This window comes from Pteronotus mesoamericanus, unplaced genomic scaffold, assembly GCF_021234165.1.
Source record: "Pteronotus mesoamericanus isolate MK-2021 breed Mesoamerican mustached bat unplaced genomic scaffold, CSHL_Meso_final contig_657, whole genome shotgun sequence".
NCBI lineage: Eukaryota > Metazoa > Chordata > Mammalia > Chiroptera > Mormoopidae > Pteronotus > Pteronotus mesoamericanus.
The window spans coordinates 20055615-20067737 of NW_026555229.1; the positions used below are offsets into that span (position 1 = coordinate 20055615).

General features: G+C 50.5%; 1 protein-coding gene across 1 annotated transcript in view; it reads left to right on the top strand.

Annotated features, from left to right (window-relative positions):
- Positions 1–12123, top strand: part of LOC129077055 (transforming acidic coiled-coil-containing protein 2-like) — a gene marked incomplete at its 3' end in the record, with an annotated part of 51846 nt that overhangs the window by 26173 nt on the left and 13550 nt on the right. The window contains exon 4 of the mRNA XM_054581234.1: positions 6047–6159. Coding sequence (XP_054437209.1) covers positions 6047–6159 — 113 coding nt within the window. The remainder of the gene's footprint in view (positions 1–6046; positions 6160–12123) is intronic.

Sequence of the window (12123 nt, forward strand, 5' to 3'; positions counted from 1 at the left end):
GGCCCCGGAAGGGCCGGCCTCCCTGACCCTGGCTCAGTGTCCAGGAGGCAGCCTGGGCCTGAGGTTCATTCTGAAGGCAACCTCAGCACAGGGGCCTCGGGTGGTGCAATTCACTGACAGCCAAGGAACGGGGGGCCAGGAGGACAGGAGACTGGCACTCCGTGACCGTCCCTGGGACCCGGATCACCCGGAGGCGTGCCTGTGCGCGTTTTGGCAGGCCGAGGCTAGCCGCGGCTCAGGCGCTGTTGACCATTATTTTGCTTGATAGATAAATGGCCCGTATTAGGTGCCTGTGCTGTTTAAGTGCTTGGGGCCCCATGTGTAACTTGGGGGTAGTTTCTCCAGTCTCCGAGGAACCTAACGTTGCAGCAGCATTAGACTAGCAGTGCAAAAGCCAACATCTTCTCACATTCTCCTGGCAGTGCGCGGGCATCTGGGATGAGATTTAAATGCACTTAGTGAGAAAGAAATCGAGGGAAGAGACCATGAAACAGCAGAAACTCAATGTTCATGACAATGGGGAGCTTCTTTATTGTGATGCCCGGTCACCCCGCCCAGAAGCATGGTGCTAATTTTCACTGGAACAATTATGAAAGTTTGAACTGCATGGGTCCCAATGGCCAGACACATCTTCTGAAGAATCTGATTAACTGCTTTAGCTCTAAGCTGAGGTAGCCACTGGGGCTCTTAGTGAATGAGTTTTGAATCAGTTTCTTCTTTGTAATAATAATAATAATAACTAGCATTGCTGAGTCCGCTGTGGTCTAGCCTTGTACGGACTAGGTATTATTTTATCGCATGTATTATTTTATCTGACCTTGAAAGCTGCCCTGTATTTATGACCTCCATTTTCCAGATACAGTCCTGGAGGCTAGAGCGCAAAGGCTCACAGCTAAATTAAGTGGCAAACCTTGGCTTTTAACCGCTACCCGTGGCTTCCTGCACCCTGCCTCTTGAATCGAACCTTGTGATGTTCTAGCATGAAAATGAGTGGATGTAGGAATTCCCGAGGGGCAAAAAATAAAGTTTATGTCTACATTGCAAGTAAAATTGAATACAAATCACAGGACATTGTAGGCCATCCTGACAAACCCAACTCTTTGTATAAGAGACTGTCTTTTCTACTTGCAGTTTTTTGCTTTGTTGACAAGGCGTTCCTGTTGCCTGTGGAGGCAGCCTAGCCAGGGACTGCAGTTCCCATTGGATGGAGAAACAGGCTCCTAGAGGGGAAGGGATTTGGGTTTTCTGAGCGGGCCCAGCCCTCTGTAAATTACATAGCTTCTAAAACTTAAACAGACATGAATATTGAGCCGTGTGTTTCAAGTCTCAAAAGTTTTTGCTTTCCCTGCAGATTAAAGATGTTGGACCAGGTCATCTCTGGCCTCTGGGGGGTTCCCGGGTCCCTTCAGGGGGACTCCTATACTCCTACCCACGTGCTTGGGAGACAGGGAAGATCGGTATTATTTACTGAATGTGTATCTGTCCATCACTTACTAAATTGTAAGTTCCAGGAGGGTAGGAACTGTATTTCTTTCTTTCTTTCTTTTTTTAAATCTAATTAAGTTTTTTTATTTGGGAAGATTTTCAGGTTCCCAGAGAAGTCACATGGGTAGCACAGAAAACTCCAACTTAGGCTAGGCTGAGCTTGCCCTGACCCCGAGGCCTTACGCTGCGTCTTTTTAACTCTTCCGTGTCCACCCCAAACCGAGACTCAGCCCTTCCAGGACAGGAGGCAGAATTATCGAATCGCACTGCGAACTCAGCTCTGTTCCCCTCTCCCTCCTTCAAGGGGACAGTGGGGATTCAGTCACACCAGCTCTCTGTGACTCCAGCGTTTGCTCGTTTCTCTACTTAATCACATCAGAAAACATTCTGTTTGGAGACGCCTAAAATTCCACCCTCAGGGCCTCCTCCTTCCTGGCCCCAAGGAGTGCCTGCCAGGGGTGACTTGAGGCTGGGTGTCCCCAGCTGCCACTGTGGGCGAGCTGGTTGCATCTTTTGTTTTCATCTTGGAGGTGAAGAAATGTCTGGGACAATCGAGCAGAACTGGTCTGCACCTTTGCCCTCCCGGGATGGGGAGATGGGCGCCCGCACAGAGCATGTGTTCCTCCTCCATATTTGGGGGCCTGGCAGTTGCTTCTGAAATCCGATTCCTAACGCCATGGGGATGACCTTTGGTCCACTTCCCAGCATTCACCTGCCATCACACTGCTCCCAAGAAGCTCGTTCAAAGACTGGGCGAGTTGGCAAGACGCTGCGGTCGTGATCTAACCACGTCAACAGAGCCTCTTGGTTAGCGTGACCCAAGAGCCTTGGTCTAGAGAGATGACACACATTTAAGAGGTAAGGTCAGGGAATTTTTTTTAAACAGTGAAGTACTTCAGCTCTTGGGGAAGCGTATTTTTCAGGAACGGAAAGTCGCTGTGACGGTTGGAAGGTTGCTTTACGATAGACGATAGACGCAGGGCTTGGAGCGCTCCCGAGCCAAAGCAAGGCTGTTTGTTTACTCAAGCGGGGGCCGCCAAGGAAAGATTTGAAGATGCATCTTGACAAGGCAGCTTGTCATGTGGAGGGTTGCCAAGTTTCTCCCCGGCCTGTTGTTTGGGAGTGTAAGGGGACACTTTTGAAACGCATGCTGTTTTGCAGTGATGCCTGTTGACACAACAGACCCCGTGGAATACTCTTAGCAACAGCGCTTAGTACTGTTGCTAGGATGGGGCAACTGGATGGGGGGAGGCAAAGGCACTAGCAAACGTGGCAGAAGCGAGGGCTCCAAGGGGCGAGCGTGCTTCTCCCGATTTGCAGAATGGCTACCAGGCGAAAGAGGAATGCTCTATTTTTCATACTTTCAACGATGTTTATGAAGTGCCTCTCTGTGCCAGGTGCTATTCTGGGCATTGACTCTGGGCCCTTGTACCACATTATTCATAAATATCCGGTTGTTTTAGTTACATGGAGCATGGCAGGAGAGTGGCAGGGACCAGAGGCAGCTATTTCCACGGTCTGGTGAGGCAGCGTAAGGTAGGGGTCAAGCGCACAGGCTCCAGGCCCAAACCATCTGGGTTCAAGTCCTGGTTCCACCACTTCCAAGCTGTGTGACCTTGGGCAAGTGGCTTAACCTCTCTGTGCTAAGCGATCTTGTCTGTAAAAATAGGGTTGTAAGGACTGAATGAGTTCAAACATGGAAAGCACTGAAAAGAAGAGTACTTAGCCCACAGAAACTGTTTGTAGTCATAAGTTCGCTATTATGGTTATAGCAAAAACAGTGCTATGTAGGTGTTGGGCGTTTCTGTTATTGTGGAAAGAGCACTAGACTTCAAGGCAGAAGACCTGGCCAAGCTACCTCACCCTCTGTTTCCCAGCTGGAAAATGGAAACCATCAGTTTACCACCTGTTTCGCTCACAGTGATTTTGTATTCAACTTTGAAAAGTGCGATGTGCCACTCCTATGGATAACAGTATTGCTTTCGTCTAACTCGTCCGGATCTGTTTGTGTTGGAGGGAGCTGCTATTCTGGCAGATTAGCTTTCTATTCAGAGGATGGGCGGGGCTGAAAAGGGAGAAAGGCCTACCCTTTTTCTTCTTCAAAGACAAATCTGAGCACAAGTCCCATTTCCTTTGACTGAGGAAGTTTGGCATGTGGTCCCTTTCCCCCTCTTTAGTCAGAGCAAAGATCTGTCTCCTATTCCATCTGTTGTTTGCATCTGTCTGGCTGTGAGATATGTCAGTGTCTTTTCAGAATTACTTTCAAGTAACCTTGATCATGGAATAAAGGGCAGGAGATTTATCTGTTAAACTATTTGCAGAATAATTCGCTGCAGATAACATGGTGATGGAAAGGGGAGCCTGGCTGCAGAAGGCGCTTCGAGCCGAGGCCTGCGTGAGACAAGCAGGAAGCTGGTCACAATTTGAAAAATGCAGGGCCCTGGTGTGAAAACACCACTCGCTCTGTGTTGTGATTCTTGAGTTATCATAGGAAACATTTTAAATCATGCATCCAAATGAATAATATAGATAAAGAACCTTCAGCACAAGAGTCAGGAATACTTTGGAGTTTGAACTTATGGTGATTTAAGTTTGTGCCATCTTGCACTGGCTGGTGTGGCTCAGTGGATGGAGCACCGGCCTATAAACCAAAAGGTTGCCGGTTTGATTCCCGCCATGGCACATGCCTGGGCTGTGGGCCACGTCCCTGGCTCGGGGAGTGTGAGAGGCAACCCTTCAATATAGCTCTCACACACTGATGTTTCTCTCCCTCTCTTTCTCCCTCCCTTCCTAGCTCTCTAAAAATAAATAACAATTTTTTTTTTAAAAAAATAAAGTTTATACCATCTTGATGCTACCCTATAGGGAGGACTGTCATCCTGCACACAGACCAGGAGACCGAGGCCCTGGGGACATGGCAGGGGCTGTCATTACAGGGAGTGGTTCAGCCAGCAGGGAGGTCAGGCCAGCCTAGGTCGCCAGCACCCCTTTTAGGTGAGGCTTCGGCCCTGGCCCTCCTCGCTCCCCCAACACCCTCCCATTGAAGGGGTCGAACACAGGCACCCTTTCCTGGCTCTGGAGTCAGAGAGAAATGGGTCCATCCGAACCCTGCTGCTATGTGATCTTGGGCAAACGCTTAACCTCTCACAGCCCTAAAGAGGGACATGACTAGCATCTTCCTCATAAGGTTGCTGTGAAGACTCAACGACACGGTTTATGGCAAGCTGCCGGCGCAGTGCCTGGCACTTAGGAAGTGCTCAGTAAGCACACTCTGTTCTAGCAAAAGCGGATGGAGCGTTTCTAATTGCAGCATCGCGTTCGTGTTAGCACTGGGGTGTATGGACCCCCGAGAACTGGGGCATCTCCTATATTTTACCTTTGGGCACAGTTGGATGAACATAAGCCGCCAATCACTCAGAAAAATATATCAGATGGGGATACACCTCCTCTGGGCTTTTCTCTACCTGCTGGCACCACTCTGTCTTCCTGCTATGGCTGGAAACAGGCTGCCAGTTTCTCTGCATTCTTGGACTACAGCACCCACCACCAGGTTCTTACCCTCTGGTTCTTCAGGGCGTCCCGGGAGGGCCTGGCTTGACCCGCGCCTTGTGCACACCCTGACGGGCAGGGGTGTAGGGTGCCGTGATTGGCATTTCCATGAGGAACTCTGGGACGGAGAGTGTGGGTGGAGGAGCTCTAAAGAATAGGCAGATCCGGTCCCTTCAAAATGGGTGTGTGCTGTTTCAGGGAGGGGTGCAGGCGCCAGTGCCCTCCCACGGAAGACAAAGTAAAAGATAGCCCCTGCTTTGGAAAACACTTCTTAGGGTTTATAAAGGCCCTTTCCTCATTGCTAATGTTTAGATTATGCTTAAATGAACATCGTTTAAGTTGAGGTTTTCAAACATCTCTTTCCGTCCTGTGACTTGAAGTCTTGACTGTGCTTTAAATTTTTTGCATCTTTGTTTTAAAAATCAACTAAGCAGCAGACAAGCTTGTTGTGGTAGTTAAAAAAAAAAAAAGGGGTGACCACCTCTTGGCGTAGTTAGGATCTCAAACGGGTGGCCGTATGTTTCCAAGGGCCCGTCCCTTCCTCCCCTCATTGTCGCCCCAGGTTTCCCGCTGAACTGTGGGTGTACACGACCATGGTTGCAGGTAGGGGGAGGAACATGTACTTTCGTCTAAGTGGTGACCCAGACAAACTGGATACCTTGAGACCTTAGATTAGATAGCCCCACTTTCTCCAGGGAGCTGAGGACCCCCAAAGGACAGAGGAGCCCCCCGTCTTGGTATCTTACTAAAACAATAATCCTTCCCACCTAGAATTACTTGTTTAACTGAGTTCCTGCTCCGTTAAATGAGAGTGGGGGTCACGTTCACTTTGCTTGCCATTTGTCCTCCAAGCGTAGCTCCATACCAGCGCGTGGTAGACGCTCAGCTGGGTGACAAAGCAAATGAGCCATCTGGCGATGGAATGTGGTGGTCAGAGGCCCCCTGACCAATGCTTTTGTGTCTCCAGAGACTCCTATTTGATTTCCTTTCCAATTCTCTTTCTTCTGCTCAGAGGACTTCGTCCGCTCAGAGTCCCGGAGCACTCCAGCCCCCTGGGAATGGTCAGAATATAGAAAGGAAGCTGGAGGAGAAGCCCAGGAGCACCGACCGTGGACACATGCCCAGGTAGGAGCTGGGCTCAGAGGACTGGCGCAGCCCGCGGTGTGGCCTGCTCACTGCCCGCCCGGCGTTTGCTTTGGAAAATCTGCTCTAAATGCCATGATGTGTTTTTCAGTGGAGAGATGTTCGAAGCAGTGGTTTATAGGCCTTTCTGTGGTAGCCCAGACCTGCCTGATGGGAAAATTAGTTTTAAAATTAATATTTTTCTGCCCAAAGATGGAATTAGTCATTAGAGGCTTCCATTCCAGCAACACTCCAGGTTGTCCCTGTTCATTGTCAGAACTTCACGTAAAAAAGATCCAGACTGTACCAAGAGACTTCTCAGGGGCATGTAAACTGTGGCTAAGTTGGAGTTGGTGGTGGAGGAGGAAGAAACTTTCCTCTACCCTTCTTAGTTCTTCCGGCTGGTCTAATTCAGTCAACCAAATTTCACTACATACGTACAGACGGGAACCCCACACACGAGAGAGCCAGAGGCCCCACATCCAGGGGAGGTTCAGAGGCAGACAGGAAAAATGCCGTCTGCGCAGCCTCCTGGGCGAAGGATCGGGCACGGGCCCTGGGGCTAGAGGGGAGGGAGGCCCTGGCAGGATGATGACACCGGCAGGTATTCAGTAATTATATGTTTACCTGCCGTATAGATAGGGCATGCGAAGTTATCTCTGATAACAGCTCTTATTATCGGCAAAGCCCTTAATTTAAATTCTTCTAGGTTGTTAAGTGGGGCGAGAGGGGGCAGAAGGTTCTCTTGAGCCCGCAGGGGCTCGATGGCCTTTAGATCAAAAGAATCCTTATGCCAAAGTGGCTCATCTTGGAGAGGCCTGTTGCGAACCCCTTCACTGCAGGCACCAGGTGGTGAGACGGAGGGTTCACGGAAGTGTTACCGAAGCGGCCGGTGCCCTCAGTCCCAGGGTGGCGGGTGGATGGATTCCAGAAACCAGCGCGGCCGCTCCTTCCGTGGAATGCGGCCAGTGCAGGCAGGGCCGATCGGTCCGTGGCTCCTCGCCGACCCGCATTCAGGTCCTGGCGAGTGGAGAGAAGTCCTATAGACTCCTCCCACGCTGTGTGCGACGTCCACAGTTTTGGGGGCCTTCACAGCAGAGGGCCAGCAGTCATGAACATTCAATCCCCAGAAAGGACACGGGGCCAGGGACACTGGAGGCCTTTAGTAGCTGCCAGTGGGATGAGCACATGATCCGATTAGGAAAACCCTCCAGAACAGTTGAAGCCCAGCTTCGGGGAGACTGTAATTACAAACCTTAAATGTACGAACGAATAGGAGCTCCAAGGAACTCAAATGAAACATTGAATGATAGGCTTCCCCTGCCCCTGTTCTAAAGAATAGACAGTGAGACTGAGTCATGAACGCTTTGCAAGAGCTTTGTACCTTAAGAGTTTAAGCACCATTTGTTGCTTTGGCTTCCCACTGTGGACCGTCATGGGTAAGTGAGAGTGACCCCTGGTGGCAGGAATTTTTGTGCCTGGCTTGTATTTTCTGGGTGTGGTTTCCAGAGGAGGCCCTTTGAACCTCTTCGCGTGTACATTTGATTTCCTTAGGGAACTGGCGATCAGATGGGGCAGAATCAGAGAGTATGCCTTGAACAACATCTTTGACCTCCGTTCCATTTTCACAAACTTTTTATCAGGGTAACTGGACAAAAGGTTTTAATATTTAGCTCTGACAAGACCAGATGACTGGTCTCGATTGGCGCCGAGTGGCCATGAAATTAATGGATGGATTCATCTTTGCTGGAATTCTACACAAGGAAAGTCACAAGGCTGGACATCTTTATGAGGCTCTGGGATCTCTTAACAGGCTTGGAAATTATTTGGGCCTGTGTCACAACCAGACTGAGGACTAACAGCCCCTCAGAGGTCCTTTGTGTCTTGTTCCTCACTCAGCTTTAGTCAATTATTATTTTTCCCTTGAAGAACTGCCTGTCACTGACATGCAAATTGAGCATAAAAGAGGTGCTGTCTAAAAGCAAGCCCAAAGAAGCAACTTCCTGTTCACAATTAAAAACACAATCCTCCTCCATAAACCTAAGAATGTCTATTGGGCAGGGCCTGGGCTGACTAACTGGGCCCTGGATCTCCTGGGTCCTGAGTTCACCCGGGGGATAGGGGGAGGGGGTGGGGGGTGGTCATCAGGATGTTTAGAGGGAGAGAGAGTGAGCGGGGGCTTCTGCTGCAGCTTCAGTGGGGCAGGCCACCCTCCCATCTGCAACAACAGTAAAAACAGCAGTTAACGTTCATTTTGCAGATGGGCACCAGATATTATGCTCAGTGCTCTAGAAGCACAAAATAAAAATTTCTCTTCGTTTAATCAATTCATTTCTGATTCCGCGCCCTTACTCAGCCAGGCTGCCGGGAATGCCATGTTAGTTCTTGTTGAGCCCCGCTCCTGACCTGGTATATTGAGGTCATCATCTGTCTGCTCCCACCCCATCACCACTGAGACTCCCCCTGGTCCAGGCTGCACTGCCCATCAGCCCTGTGACTGAGCTGCTTCCATGCCACGCTTGGCACGTGGGACCCTTCGGTGAGGCCGGGAGCCCCGTGGCTATGCCCTTAGCCCCTCTGTGCACATCCAGCCTCATCGAGCCCGAGGACCCAGTTAGACATTGCCCACTTTCTAAGACCTTTTCCCTGCTCTCTCCTCATTGCTCTCAAATGCATTTGCCGCCTTCCTTTGCCTCATCAGACAACCAGTGTTTTTCTCCAAAGGATATGTTATAGGTTTGGACAAAAGACAGGAGGAGCCCTTGACCTCAAACAGTTTCTGTTTCCTACATGTAAAATCTCCAGAGAGAAAACACAGAAAGCCCTGCAGTGGCTCCTGCTGGAGCTGGAGGCAAGGAAAGAACGGAGACAGGAAGGCCTACGTTAGCATTGCCCGCCACTGTCCTCTGCCCAGGCGTGACCTCCACTCTAAGGATGAGGAAACTGAGGCTTGGAGCTCTATGTTACCTCTGCCCTAGTGGTAGACAGTCCATTGTTTCCCCCGGAGGCTCTCCCTACACTAGAGCTTTGTCTAGTGTAGGCTCTAGTGAGCTACACTAGAACTTTATACATCCCCAAAGGGGTAAATTCTTGATCTGATTAGGGAGCCCCAGCAGTGCAATTGCCTTGCCTTCTAGTTGCCACATGGTGTCGCTGTGGTAACTTAGCCCGGCATTGGCCAAACCCCGGCCGAGGCTGGGTGGGCCCTCCCTGATGCGCACCTTCCCAGCCTGATCCTGCCCTCCTACAACCAGCTTAACCCCCGGTTGCACCTCTTACTGCTCAGCAATGTCCACTCCTGAGCACAGCAGCCCTGGATACCTGCGTCCAGACTGGTCCCGGGTCCGCTGCCCACCATCCCCTGGAGACCCCTTCCCCTCCTGGGGCGCCAACAACCAGGGATGAGTAACAACCAGGGACGGACAGCTCTTAAACCCTCAAAACACAATGGATCATATCACGCAACCTTTTCTCAGAAGAAATTAGGTAACAGATTGTTGTGTAGTAGCTACTCCTGTGCTTCAACATTGTGCTCGCTCATTGGTCCAAGGAAAGACGTAGGCGATATTTCAGAGATGATGGACTTCTCTGGTGAATTTCTGGCACCTTTGTCACTGAAGAAGGACGAGTGGAAACTCAACAACCGAGAGCCTTAGCTGTCATCCCTGGTCCTTCGCCTGCCAGGCTGCTTAAAACACAGATTGCGGGACCTCTCTGCCAGAGATCCTGATATCGTAGGACTGGGGCAGGGCCTGAGAATTAGCATTTCTAACAAGTTCCCAGGTGACGCAGGTGCTGCTGATCCAGGGACCATGCTTGAGAACGGCCGCGTGAGGGACACAGGCTCAGTGACTTTGGTGATTAGACAAAGAAGCCTTCTGCCAGAGCTGGACTGGACAAGGAGACTCTTGGCAGGCGTGGGGAACTAGAACTAAAGGGGACAGCTCCGGAGGCCAGGCCAGGCAGGGGCAGGATTCCTGAACTGGGACTCTGTGGCAGGGACCACAGGGATGGGTGTTTACTACAAAGTTGGAGAGGTGAGCCAGACAGAGGAGCATGTGGAGGTCAGGTGAGAGGCTGAAATGTGTCCTGCTGGTCACAGGAAGTGGGGAGGCGCTTTGTGGTTGGTTTGTATTACCCAAGGTTTAAGCAAGCGAGGAGAACATCCAGAAGGCGAACGTAGGGGTTCCAGGTGGTGCACTTAAGGGGGAGGCTGGAAGGGCAGTGAGGGTGGTGGTTGGGATACAATTTCCAGGTAGAACCCACAGAATGGGGTGAGTTCCAATCGTTTGTGCAAGTTATTCTCAGATAGGTCGGTTCATTGCCGTGCTTTTATATTGTGACTTGAAAACTTTACTGAGAGCATGGGAACAGATCAGGGTTGGGTGAAGGAGAGTAAATGAAATCAGACAGGGCAGTGTTTTCCACTCCCGCCAAATCATAAGATTTACCTGGATGTTGGTCATAGACACAAATTCCTAGTCCTTTTGAATCCTAGCCCTTCCTACCCTCGTCCTTCTGAATCAGAGTCATCAGCTGTGGAGCCTGGGAATTGTTTTCAACAAGCACCCTCGGTGATTCCTGTGGGCAGGGAGATCTGTGAAATTCTGATCTATCGCCAGGCCGGCCTTATCACCAGCTAAAATACCGTTTCCTGACCTCCCCTTTCAAGAGTATGATCCAGTAGATTTGGGGTGAGACCAAAAATCTGTTTTTAATAAAAAGCCCATGTGATTCTTATGAAAAGTTTGGGAAACACCAACCCAGGGTTACCTTCAGGCCAATAGTGATAGCTGACTTTTGTTTGCATTTCTGTGAACTGTAAAATGTCTCAGAACATGGGGATAATTAACAATACATCAAACCCCTGTCCCATCCCGTCTGCCCTCCATTTTTGCTTTCAACAAATATCCATGGGGCATCCATTCTGGGCCTGATGCTGTGCTGGGTGTGGGGTACACAGCCCCCCGCAAGAGCACTAGGGTCTCCGCTCCGGTGGATAAGTAGGTTGTAGGGTGGAAGTCAGACTCGGAACAAGGAAACAAAAGGAGAGACACTTTCAGGTTATATCAGGGCTCCAAAAGGCACCCAATGTGTCTTGTGACAGAGGAGGGAGTGGCTAGTTTAGAATAGATTAGTGGTTCTCAAAGGGATGTTTCCCTCTTGGTGGGCAAGCTCAGCATCAGCTGGGAGCTTAGTAGAGTAACGAAGCTTAGTGCCCCACCCCAGACTCACTGAATCAGAAACCCACATGGGCCCCAACCTTCTGGGTTTTCACAAGCCCTGCTGGTGGCTCTGATGCCACTGGATGAGACAGTCAGGGAAGGAGGCGATGTTTGAACTGAGTTTGGAATGAGACTAAGGAGGCGGATGTGAAGATCAGGTTGGGGACAAGCAGGGCAGGGGGCTTGAGGGGGGAATGAATCTGGTGTTAGAGAGACTGAGGGAGACTGAGGCGTAGGGAGAGGTGCGGGGGAGGGTGGGCGCCTCTCAGGCCCTGGGGAGGACTTTGGGTCTAGGGGACATGCACCGATACGTGTTCTAACAGGACCTCTCTGGCTGCTGGAGGACAATGCAGGGGGCAAGACTGGGGGCCAGGGGGTCCGAGGAGAGGCCGCTGCGGCACCCTGGCAGGATGGAGGGGTGCCGTGACCTAGGGCAGACTTTCTCAACCTGTTTCATTCTCTCTGTCCCCCACATCCCTCTCCCACCCCAAGGACCTTCATAGACATTTTATTACTGGTGCCCACCCCTCTCCAAGAAATTTCATTACCTCTGATGTACAGCATATGTTTACGTACTGTGATCTTTGGACCAGATATTCCCATTGTCATAGAATTTTTCACCTCTCAACGGTGAATTTTCACCCCTTTGAGGATGATACTGGCCCACTGAGAAGGCAGAGAGTAACAGTGACGATGGAGAAATGTGTGTAGCTTTGAATAGTTTAGGTATTTTGGAGCTACA